This window comes from Miscanthus floridulus, chromosome 6 (assembly GCF_019320115.1).
Source record: "Miscanthus floridulus cultivar M001 chromosome 6, ASM1932011v1, whole genome shotgun sequence".
Taxonomy (NCBI): domain Eukaryota; kingdom Viridiplantae; phylum Streptophyta; class Magnoliopsida; order Poales; family Poaceae; genus Miscanthus; species Miscanthus floridulus.
The window spans coordinates 69300175-69312257 of record NC_089585.1 but is presented as its reverse complement, the minus strand read 5'-3'; the positions used below and the strand labels follow the sequence as shown (position 1 = coordinate 69312257).

The 12083-nt window shown below is 45.5% G+C and overlaps 1 protein-coding gene across 2 annotated transcripts; it reads right to left on the bottom strand.

Moving 5' to 3' along the window:
• Positions 1–8938: 8938 nt before the first annotated feature.
• LOC136456100 (methylesterase 7-like) lies at positions 8939–11545 on the bottom strand. 2 transcript variants are annotated; one of them, XR_010759348.1, is made up of 4 exons: positions 11119–11545; positions 10915–11028; positions 10471–10813; positions 8939–9397 (listed from the first exon to the last, which is right to left on the bottom strand). XR_010759348.1 is itself a non-coding variant. In XM_066455870.1 (3 exons), the coding sequence occupies exons 1-3, from the start codon at positions 11506–11508 to the stop codon at positions 10532–10534; spliced, it is 786 nt and encodes a 261-aa protein (XP_066311967.1). In that variant the 5' UTR covers positions 11509–11545; the 3' UTR covers positions 10305–10531. The 2 variants fall into 2 exon arrangements, 1 of the variants encoding a protein (XP_066311967.1); XM_066455870.1 differs by lacking the exon at positions 8939–9397 and having other exon boundaries at positions 10305–10813.
• Positions 11546–12083: the final 538 nt, after the last annotated feature.

Below are 12083 nucleotides of genomic sequence, written 5' to 3'. Positions count from 1 at the left end.
GAATTTGAATCGTATGGCTTTCTACCTGACGATCCGCGAACCGAGAATAGATAAGATGTCATGCGGGGGATCCTCGGAACCGGGCTAGGGTTAGGGTAAATGTCCTGAATGTAATGGAGAATCAAAGACTACAAATCGATCTAGGTCACCATTGAAGATCAAGATTGAAAAATAAAGCTTGCCTTACCAATCAAGGGGATGGTAGGGCTAGGGCACTTCGGCGTGAAGACGGATAGCCTTGGCGACGGTGGAGCGGCATGCTGGGGCGCGAGGAGGCTAGGGCACGGCATGGTGCTAAGCAGGCGCGGTGGCGCGTGGGACGGTGGCGCGTGGCTGCGATGGGCCGGTGGAGGCGTGCGAGGACGGGGCTCGTAGCTCGGCTACGGGCTTGGCTGGAGCACGGCTAGCGAGCGGGGGTCGAGCGCGGTGGCGTGGCGAGGCGAGGGCATGGCGGCACGGGCGCGAGGTGACGGGCGCAGGTGGCGTGCGGCTAGGCTACGGCGGTGGCTTGGGCTAGGTCACGGCGGGTGACAGAGGACGCGGGTAGGTTAAGTAATCCCCCAAATCGTGACAGAAAAGGAAACGGGGAAAAGAGTCCTTAAGACGCGCGAGATCCACTGACTGGACGCTCCGGTGGTAGCGACCGGACGCTACCACCCAGCGTCCGGTCGATTCCAGAGAGGTCCAAAACCTCTAGAATCAGGACCAGACACGTCCGGTGGTCCATGACCGGACGCAGGCAGGGTCCGGTCAGTACTGCTAGTTCTTCCTTGATCGACCGGACGCTGAACCCTTCCTGATCGGACGCATAGACGCAGCATCTGGTCACTCCTTCAGTAGCAGTTCACCTCCTGTGAACTGACCGGATGCTGGACAGCAGCGTCCGGTGCAGCGTCCGGTGCTCCTTTTCTAGCAAGCCTTCAACCTTCCTTCGCGCTGCCTATTCCCAATCAAGTTCCAACTTGAATAAGATCCAAATAAACACCAATTGGGACTGATGTGAGTGACCTCTCTCAAACCCTCATATTTTTCAAAATATTTTGCCTTATGCTATAATTCTTTTTAAGAAAATAGGCAACAAGAGGGCAAATGGAACAAAACGACAAAACAACATTCATGCATATGTAATACTTGTAAGTAAATCTAGTTGCTTGTCAAGTTTGATCCAAGGTTAAGCTTCTTCACACGCTTTTCGGCGGTTATCTTAACCATGTTAGACAAGCCCTATATGCATTGCCACAAATTAAACGTGTTGTATATTACAATGAATGCAAGGGACAACACAAGCTCAATTTTTAGTGAAGTTACTAAAATCAAGTACATTAAGCTCATTCCGCAATCTATAAAATGAAGCCTCATCTAGCGGTTTAGTGAAGATATCCGCTAATTGATCTTCGGATCTTACACCTTCTAGTGATATATCATTTTTAGCTACATGATCTCTTAGAAAGTGATGGCAGATATCTATATGCTTGGTGCGAGAGTGTTGAACCGGATTATTTGCAAGTTTTACCGCACTTTCATTGTCGCACAAAAGAGGTACTTTCTCTAGAACTACTCCATAGTCTAGTAAAATTTGTTTCATGTATAATATTTGTGCACAACAAGCACCCACGGCAATGTATTCCGCTTCGGCGGTGGACAAAGCCACACTATTTTGTTTCTTGGAGGACCAAGACACAAGTGATCTACCAAGCAAATGGCACCCTCCGGATGTGCTCTTTCTATCAACTTTGCATCCGGCGTAATCCGAATCGGAATAGCCAATTAATTCAAATAAAGCTCCTTTGGGATACCAAAGACCAATGCTTGGCATGTGCTTAAGATACCTAAGGATTCTTTTTATGGCAATTAAATGTGTTTCCTTAGGACTAGCTTGAAACCTAGCACACATACACACACTAAACATGATGTCGGGCCTAGATGCGGTTAAATATAACAAGCTACCAATCATAGAACGGTAGAGAGTTTGATCAACTGAGTTACCTCCCTCATCTAGATCGAGATGTCCATTGGTAGGCATTGGGGTCTTGATTGGCTTACATTCATCCATCTTGAATCTCTTGAGAAGATCTTTTGTGTATTTCTCTTGAGAGATGAAGATGCCTTCTTTCATTTGCTTGACTTGAAAACCAAGAAAGAATGTAAGCGCACCAATCATTGACATCTCGAACTCCTTAGACATCAATTCACCAAATTCTTTGCATGAGTCTTCATTTGATGATCCAAAGATGATATCATCAACATATACTTGACAAATGAAGATATGCCCATCAAGCTTCTTGGTGAATAGTGTGGTGTCGACCTTCCCAATGGTAAAGCCCTTCTCAATAAGGAAATCCCGAAGGCGCTCATACCAAGCTCTTGGGGCTTGCTTAAGCCCATATAGTGCCTTGGACAACGGATGGCTTCTAATCTTGCAACCGGTGCAAAGGTTTCTCCAAAATCTAAACCTTCAACTTGAGAGAATCCCTTTACAACTAGTCTTGCCTTGTTCCTCACAACAACACCTTGATCATCTTGCTTGTTGCGGAACACCCACTTTGTTCCAATGACTCTTGCACCTTTTGGTCGCTCTTCAAGATTCCAAACTTCATTGCGAGTGAAGTTGTTCAACTCTTCATGCATGGCATTGATCCAATCCAGATCTTTAAGAGCTTCTTCTACCTTGGTAGGCTCATAGCAAGAGACAAAAGAGTGATGAGTGATAAATGAAGTAAGTTTTTGAGATCGAGTCATTACACCCTTTGATGGACTCCCTATGATGAGATCTTGTGGATGATCTTATAGGAGAGGTGTATTTCTTCTATTGACCACTTGAGAAGGAGGTTGTGGAGCATCAACATCTTGTGCTTGTACCACCATTTACTCATGGGAGATATGAGTATCTTCATTTTCTACTCTGCCATCTTTTTCACCATCTTGTGGTACATTTGATGAAGAAGGTTGGTTAATGACTTGTACATCATCTTCATCATCTTTTGGCTTGATGTCTCCCACCGGGATATTCTTCATAGCCTCCCTCAATGGTTCATCACATACATCATCAAGATTCTTATGTGCTCCTTGGGAGCCGTTAGATTCATCAAATTCCACATCATATGTTTCTTCAACCAAGCCGGTGGCATGATTGAATACTCTATATGCTTTGGACTTCAATGAGTAGCCAATAAGAAAACCTATATCACACCGTCTTTGAAACTTCCCTAGGTGTTGCCGCTTCTTGTAGATGTAGCACTTGCAACTAAACACCCTAAAGAAGGAGACGTCTGGCTTCTTCCCATTGAGCAACTCATACGGTGTCTTGACAAGGAACTTTTGAAGAAATAGGCGGTTGGATGCATAACATGTGGTGTTGATTGCTTCCGCCCATAGAGCTTCGGGGGTGTTGTACTCATCTAGCATTGTCCTTGCAAGAGTGATCAAAGTCCGGTTCTTCCTCTCAACTACACCATTTTGTTGAGGAGTATAGGTTGCGGAGACTTCATGTTTGATTCTGACTTCATCACAATAAGCTTCTATATTTGTGTTGTCAAACTCTTTGCCATTGTCACTTCTTATCTTCTTGAGCTTCACTTCAAATTCATTTTGAGCTCTCTTGGCAAACTTCTTGAAACAAGATGCAACTTCGGATTTGTCATGAAGGAAAAACACCCATGTATATCTTGAATAGTCATCCACAATCACAAGGCAATAGAGATTTCCTCCCAAACTCTTGTATGTTGTTGGTCCAAATAAATCCATGTGTAGGAGTTCTAGCACTCTTGTGGTTGACATGAAAGCTTTGGTTGGATAAGTGTTTGCAACTTGCTTGCTGGCTTGACATGCACTACAAAGCTTGTCCTTCTCAAACTTCACATCCTTCAACCCTCTCACCAAATCATTCTTCATAAGCTTCTTGAGTGAGCTCATCCCAACATGAGCAAGTCTTCTATGCCATAGCCACCCAAGTGTTGTTTTGGTGAATAGGCAAGTCTTCAAGTTTGCATCTTCGGAGGTGAAATCAACTAGATATAAGTTGTTGTATCTAAATCCATTGAATATCACTTGATTGTCATCTACTTTGGATACAACAACCTCCTTCTCGGTGAATAAGCATTGAAAGCCAAGATCACACAATTGCCCAACGGATAGCAAGTTGAAGCTCAATGAAGCAACATAGAGCACATTGGAGATGGAATGATCATTTGAGATTGCCACTTTGCCCAATCCTTTAACCTTGCCCTTTGAATTATCTCCAAATGTTATTTTCTCTTGTCCATCTACCTCTTCATCTAGTGAGGTGAACATACGGGGATCACCGGTCATATGTTGAGTGCAACCACTATCAATAACCCAATGACCTCCACCGGTCTTGTAGTTCACCTACACACAAGAGATTCAAGCTTTAGGGATCCCAGCTTGTTGAGGGCCCTTCACCTTCTCAACAAGTGACTTAGCCACCCAAATTTTCTTAGGCCTACTCTTGTTGGGGAGACCTAAGAACATGACTTTCATCTTTCCACTCGAATCTTTCCTAAGCATGTAGTGAGCATTGAAAGCAAAGGGTCTAGCATGCTTGGGCAAGGGTTGTGGTGGTGGAGTTTGGCACTCATGAGCAAAGTGGCCTTCTTGTCCACACTCAAAACATCTCTTTGGCTTTGGCTTTGGCTTTGATTATTGGTGTTGAGCTTGAGCCTTCTTCTTCTCTACACTTGCCATATATCCAATGCCACTTCTATCCATCTTCATGACGGTATTCATGAGTAGCTCACTTTGGAGATGCTTGCCTCTAGCAAACTTGCTCAATCCCACCTTGAGATGCTCTTTCTCCATCTTGAGCTTCTTGTTCTCTTCCTTGAGAATATCATTGTTCTTCTCCTTGAGTTTCTTGATTTCTTCTTTTAGCTTCTCATTCTCAAGGATCACCTCTTTGTCATGATCAAGAGTTTCTAGCACGATGGTGTTGTGACTTTTCATCTCTTCAAGATCTTTCATGAGCTTCACATTGTCACTCTTGAGCTTGACATACTCATCATAGTCATTGCACTCAACCACTTGCTTGCCCTTGCTACTAGATCCATGCTCAAAGCTTTCATCAATTAAATTATCATATGAGGTAGCTATATCAATCTTAACAACATGGTTAGTAGCATCATGTGGCTCATTTGGTAAGAATTCTTGTGCAATAATAAGGGTATCATAATCGATCTTTAGAGTTGTATATTCATCTTTTAGCTTGTTGTGACTAGTGATAAGCTCATTGTGCACCCACTCAAGTTTATCATTTTTATCTTTAAGCTCTTTCTTAGAAGATTTTAGCTCCTTGAGTTTGGATGATATAGAATCATTTGTTTCTTTGAGCTCATCATTAGCCTTTTCTAATGTATCACACTTAGCTAAGAGTGAATCATTTTTAGCATCAAGTTTTTCATTTGTAGCTCTACTCTTTCTAATGATCTTAGTATATTTTCTTAATATTTTGACAAGATCATCATATGTAGGTGAGTCATCATCATCACTATCGCTATCATCATCACTAGCATGTTCATCATCACTCTTAGTTACCTTGCGTTCACCTTTGGCCATAAGGCATAGGTGTGTAGAGGATGATAGTGATGATGGCGGTGAAGATGCAAGATCAATAGCAATGGCGGCCACCTTTTCATCGTCACTATCATCATCGGATGATCCACTTGATGAATCAATGTCCGTGAGCCAATCACCGACAATATAGGCCTTGCCACTCTTCTTCTTCTTGTAGAACTCCCTCTTTTTGCCATCTCTCTTCTTGTATGGCTTGTTCTTCTTCTTTTCATCTTCATCGCTTGAATCATCTTTCTTGCTCTTGTTCTTGAACTTGTCTTTCTTGGGCTTTGTGCATTGATGAGCTAGGTGGCCAAGTTCACCACAATTGTAGCAATCCATCTCGGAGATTGGCTTTCTTCTTGAGCTAGTGAAGAACTTCTTCTTCTTGCCATCAGACTTGATGCCACTCTTGTTTAGCCTTTTTAGCATCTTGGTGGTCTTCTTCACCATGAGGGCAAGGCTTTCTTCATCATCTTCATCACTTGAGCTCTTATACTTAAGTCTTGCTTTGCCCTTGTCTTGGCTAGCTTTGAATGCTAAGTCCTTCTCTTTCTTCTTTGTAGAGGATGAGCCATCTTGTGGTGTGATGTGCATGTACATCTCATGAGCATTGATCTTTCCCAAGATTTGTGTCGGTGTAGCGGCGGAAAGATCACCTTGATGTAGCACGGTCACAATGTGCCCATATTTGTCAATGGGGAGGACACTTAAGATTTTTCTCACAACGTCGGATGGTGACATTTGAGTGAGTCCAAGGCCATTGACTTCCTCTAAAAGAACATTTAATCGAGAATACATCTCATTAGCACTTTCTTTGGGAAACATCTCAAAAGAATTTAGCTTTTTAATCACAAGATGATAGCGTTCCTCACGCTCACTCTTGGTTCCCTCATGGAGCGCACAAACGTCCGACCATAGTGCATGGGCGTCTTTGTGGTTCCTTACACGATTGAACACATCTTTGCAAAGGCCTCTAAAGATGGTGTTGCGAGCCTTTGCATTCCATTTTTCATAATTCACTTCATCACCTTGAAGTTGTGTGGCATTCCTAGGTGCTGGGAACCCTTGAGAGGCAGCTCTTAGAATTCCAACATCTAGAGCTTCTAAGTATGCCTCCATGCGGATTTTTTAATATGGAAAATCATCTCCCTCAAAGATAGGAGGAGGTCCATCCCCGTGAGACATCTTGCTCTAAGCGATTAAGCTTAAAAACGTGAGCATGAGGCTTTGATACCAATTGAAAGGATCAAGATGCCCAAGAGGGGGGGTGAATTGGGCTAATTCTAAATTCTCTTGCAATAATCAAATCCTACGGATAGCCCAATTAACCCCTTGTGCCTAGAAAAGTGTTTATATCAAACTAATGCACAACAACCTCACAACCTAAGTTCCAAACTTACTCTAGCAAGCAATTCTATGGATGTAAAACAAGTATTGAATTGCTCAAAGTAAATGCTCAAAGTAAGTGCTCAAAGTAAATAGAGAGAGTAAGGAACGCGGCGATGTTTTGCCGAGGTATCGGAGAGTCGCCACTCCCCACTAGTCCTCGTTGGAGCACCCGCGCAAGGGTGTAGCTCCCCCTTGATCCGCGCAAGGATCAAGTGCTCTCTACGGGTTGATTCTTCGACACTCCGTCGCGGCGAATCACCCAAAGCCGCTCATAACTTGAGTTGGGTCACCCACAAGCTCCGCCGGGTGAACACCAAACTCCCAATCACCACCAAGCCATCTAGGTGATGGCGATCACCAAGAGTAACAAGCACGAACTCTCACTTGACCACGTGAAGCCTAATGAGAAGATGGATGCACACTTTGCTACTCTTGATTTGCTAGTGAGGCTACTCTCTTGGATTCTCAAATCACAAACACCTCACTAGGACCTTGCTCTTCTTGGCACTCACAAACGTGTTTCTCAGCTGTTGGAATGAGTAAAAGTTACTCCACTCATGAGTGGAGCCTCTATTTATAAGCCAGCCTGAAAAACGAACCGTTATGAGCTTCTGCGGGATGACCGGACGCTCCGATCGTTTTGACCGGACGCTCCGGTCAGTTCAACCCGCGAACAGTTTTTAAATGATGACCGGACGCTGTCAGGGTCCGGTCAGTACCGACCGGACGCGTCCGGTCGCTCTTGGATGCTTACTGTAAACGACCGGACGCTAGATACTCAGGGTCCGGTCACCACTGACCGGACGCGTCCGGTCACTCTTTCCCAAGTCTGGACCCTTACTGGAGTCGACTGGACGCTAGCCCTCAGCGTCCGGTCACACGACCTTCCAGCGTCCGGTCACTCCAAACTTGTTCTTCATGGTCAAATGAACTGACCGGACCTTGCGGCCAGCGTCCGGTCGCACCGGAGCCAGCGTCCGGTCAGTGTTTGACCCTCCATTCACTTCAAACATTCGAACATATGTGAATGAAGTTTGCTCCATAGGATCTTAGGCATTCATAGGAGCTACCTAGAGCTAGTTTAAACAAGTGTGCACCACACCTTACTCACTAGACTCAACTAGGTCAAGCTACCCGTTCATACCCCCCTTCATAGTACGGCCAAAGGAAAAACAAAGTCCTAAACTACTCTAAGTGTCTCTCCAACTCCAATCGACACTTAGAACTAGTTATCCTTAACCTTGTCGTCCATCCTTTGAAAACCGAAACGATTTCCATCGTAGGGGCATGACAACCTCGATTGCCCAATCGATCTCCATTACCATGACCTAACTTAATTGCCTCTGCAAAACACACGTTAGTCATAGTAATCTTGTATTGACATTAATCACCGAAATCCAACTAGGGACCTAGATGCTTTCATGGGTTAAATGCAGGTGTCTCGGCGCCATTCACTATGGCGCCGAGCTCGGCGCCAAGGTCGGGTCACTCTGGCGCCAAGCCCCTGGCAGGCCATTTTTCTGTGCCCAGGACCTCGGCGCCAGTGACCGTGGCGCCGAGCTCGGCGCCAGTCACTCTGGCGCCGAGCCAAGGGTCTATTTCTGGAATTGTTTCCGCCAGAGGTCTATTTGAGAGAAACTTTCGAAAAAGAGCCGAATAGTAAAAAATTCGGGCGATGTGTCTGCTCAGTTCGCTTGTTCGGCAAACGGCCGCAATTCCCAAACGCCCTGTTCGCTTGTTGGTTTCAGCCAGCCCAAACCAGCCAGCCAACAGTGTTTTCCTCTCACAATAAATCAGCATCAGCCAGCCCAAACCAGCCCAGAAACCAACCAGCGAACAGGCCGAAAGTATGAAATTTTTTGCCCAACGGTAACCACCTTTCACACCATTCCCAGCATTGGTTCAGAGACCTGGGTACATTATTAGCCCCAAAACAAACAGCCACAGTGGCCCAAACCAACTTGGCAGTACTACATTGAAATAACAGATGGTCAACAGTCTCAGGTTGAGAACAGAAGTAACATGAAGGATCCCCAGGCATCAAGAAACTGGAAAGATAGACATCTAAGACCAAAAGCCTGAACTTACTACACCTGAACCACTAAAATGCTAAGCTCTGCATACCCTAACACAGGGGAGCCAAGGAACATTCTCCAGGACCTACCAACAAGTAGAGTTTAGGACAGGTAACCAAGAAGTTCAAAAGAACATTACAAAAGTTGCGAACACACGGCAACTCCTGAAGCCAAACACCCAGTATCAAACAACCAGCAACTGCTAACTTGGAGAAGGCTTCAACCGTTCTGTTGACTATCATCCGAGTCCTTCAGCAAGTGATGGTCACCCCTCCGCGGCTTCTTGTTCAGCAAGCTTGTTGCAATTCGTAGCATAGTGTTTATACCTTCCTCCAGAGCCTCTCTGTCCATCCCTGCATATAGTCCTGCCCAGTAGCTCATAAGGGCGCAAGCATGACATACTATAGAGATTGGATTAAGTATTAATTTGCCTTCAAAGCACAGTTTATTCCAGGCTTTCCATATTGCCCAGCAAACGGCCGCAATTCCCAAAGTATGAAATTTTTTGCCCAACGGCAACCACCTTTCACACCATTCCCAGCATTGGTTCAGAGACCTGGGTACATTATTAGCCCCAAAACAAACAGCCACAGTGGCCCAAACCACCTTGGCAGTACTACATTGAAATAACAGATGGTCAACAGTCTCAGGTTGAGAATAGAAGTAACATGAAGGATCCCCAGGCCATTTCCTTTTGACCATATTATCTTTGGTTAAAATAGCATTATTCAAAGCCATCCATAAAAAAAATTTCAATTTCTCAAGAATTTTCCCTTTCCAGATTTTCTTATGATATCTGCCGATTTCATTAACAGTGAGAGCATTGTAAACAGATTTAACAGAAAAGATATCTTTTAACCCAAATTTCCAAGATACCACATCATCATTCAACCCCAGGTTAATCAAAGAAGTATCAAACAGGATTCTTTCCCAATCATCTCTCCAGCTATCAACCAACCATCTAGTAAAGGTTACAGCAATGAAGTCGTTTTTCACTTTCTCAACAGTTATGTTTTGCTTAAGACACATAGCAAACAAGTCATGAAAGAGAACTTCCAGGGATTTTTCATATAACCATTTATCTCTCCAAAACAAAGTTTTTCGACCATTCCCAACAATAATTTTCCTGCCTCGAAGATAAACATCTCGAACTTTTAACAAATCAGACCAGTTAGCAGAATCTGACTGCCTGTGCTTCACAGTACACACAGAATCGTGCTTGAGGTATTTATATTTAATAATTTCTTCCCAAATCCCGGACTCAGTTTCAAGTATCCACAACCATTTACAAAGCAGGCTAACATTCATTTTCCTGATATCTTTAATACCTAGTCCCCTTTTTTCTTACTCTTACAAATTTTAGTCCACCTGACAAGATGATATATTTTCTTTGTTCCACCCCCTTGCCAGAAAAAAGATCTTCTGATTTTATCCTTACCGGAGTAGTTGCCGTTTTCGCCAGGGGAGACATTTCTGACCAAACATTGGTACTACTGGTATCAAGCGTACGTGTTGGCGACGTGGGCAAGGTGCCCAGCGAGCTCAGCCGGCTTGGAGAACATGGCCATGTGGTCGGCGTCGGCGATCTCCCTCACCTCCGCCACGGGACAGCTGGCGATCATCGTGTGCTGGTACGCCTCGGTCATGGCCTGATCCTGCTTACAGACCACGTACACCTTGGTCACCGCGCCGTACCTGGCCTCGCTGAACGGCGGCTGGCTCTGCAGGTCGGGCACGTAGTATGAGCTCACCCGGGCCAGGCTCTGGGACAGCGTGTAGTCCTGCCGAGATCAACAAATCGATTACTGGATATTTTCTGATTCATGAGACGATTCAATCAGCAGATTTGCAAGGGAGTGCACGAGAAGGTCGGAGTTGATACCTCCGGTGGGCTCAGCTGGTAGAGCTTATGGCGCAGGAATTCAGGCCCCAAGAACACCGAGGGTGGGGCGTGCTCTGCATCCGTGACGGTGTCCATCCAGTCTGGCACGGTAACCTTCGGGAGCACGGGATCGATCATTCATGTCAGCAGCAGGTCACTTTAGCTATCTCAACGACCAACAGCAAGAGGCGTACACAGACGTACCTTCTCGATGACGTGCGAGCGTGGGTTGCTGCAGTCCGGCAGGAACGCGGTGACAAACACGGCGGCAGCCACTTTCTCCGGGAACATCTCCGCAGCGAGCGCGATGTTCATGCCGCCGAAGCTGTGGCCCACCAGGACCGCCCTCTCTCCCGGCAGGAGCGCCCGGAGCGCGTCGAGCAGCGGCCGCGTGTAGTCCTCGAAGGTGGGCACGTCGCGGAGCTGCCGCGAGTCGATGCCAGACGCCGCGAGGTCCAGCGCGTCCACGCGGTGTCCCGCGGCGCGGAGCAGCGTGGCCACTCGGTACCAGCACCACCCGCCGTGGCCCGTGCCGTGCACCAGGATGATGCGCGTCGCTCCCTCGGCAGCCGTCGCAAGCGCGGGAGTCGACATGGTGTTGATGGGCTGCTGGTTTTAAGGTATAAAAGAGGTAGCTTCGCTGAGTTTATATAGATGATGATGGCATCGTCACGGCTGATGTGAGGGGCAGCAGGCGATGCCCACGTTTCGTCAAAGTTGAATATTTGATGGTTGACGACCTTAGTTTTCTCCTAGATGTCGTGAAGTGCGCACATGGCAATCAACCTTTGCGGCGGCAAGACTGATCGATAAGCCCGTGCCCCGGCCCGTTCGATGCTAATCCTACAAGGAACGCAAATAGATCTAATACGCAAGCATATAATGATGTCAGTGCCTGAATTTTTGAAAATTTTGAGACAACAATTTTACACAGTAACTAGTACAATTAAAAATGGACAACTCACAAAAGGCAATTTACAATTTGTTGTATAGCCTAACAGTGATAAAAATTACATGTCATCTAGACAACGATAAAAAATCAGACACATGATATGTGCGAGAAGTGTATTTTTTCCAGATACTAGTATAGATATTAAACTGCAATATCTCTAAATATATATGTATAACACAAACTGGATAGTCTGGATTCAACCTTGAATATCCATTTA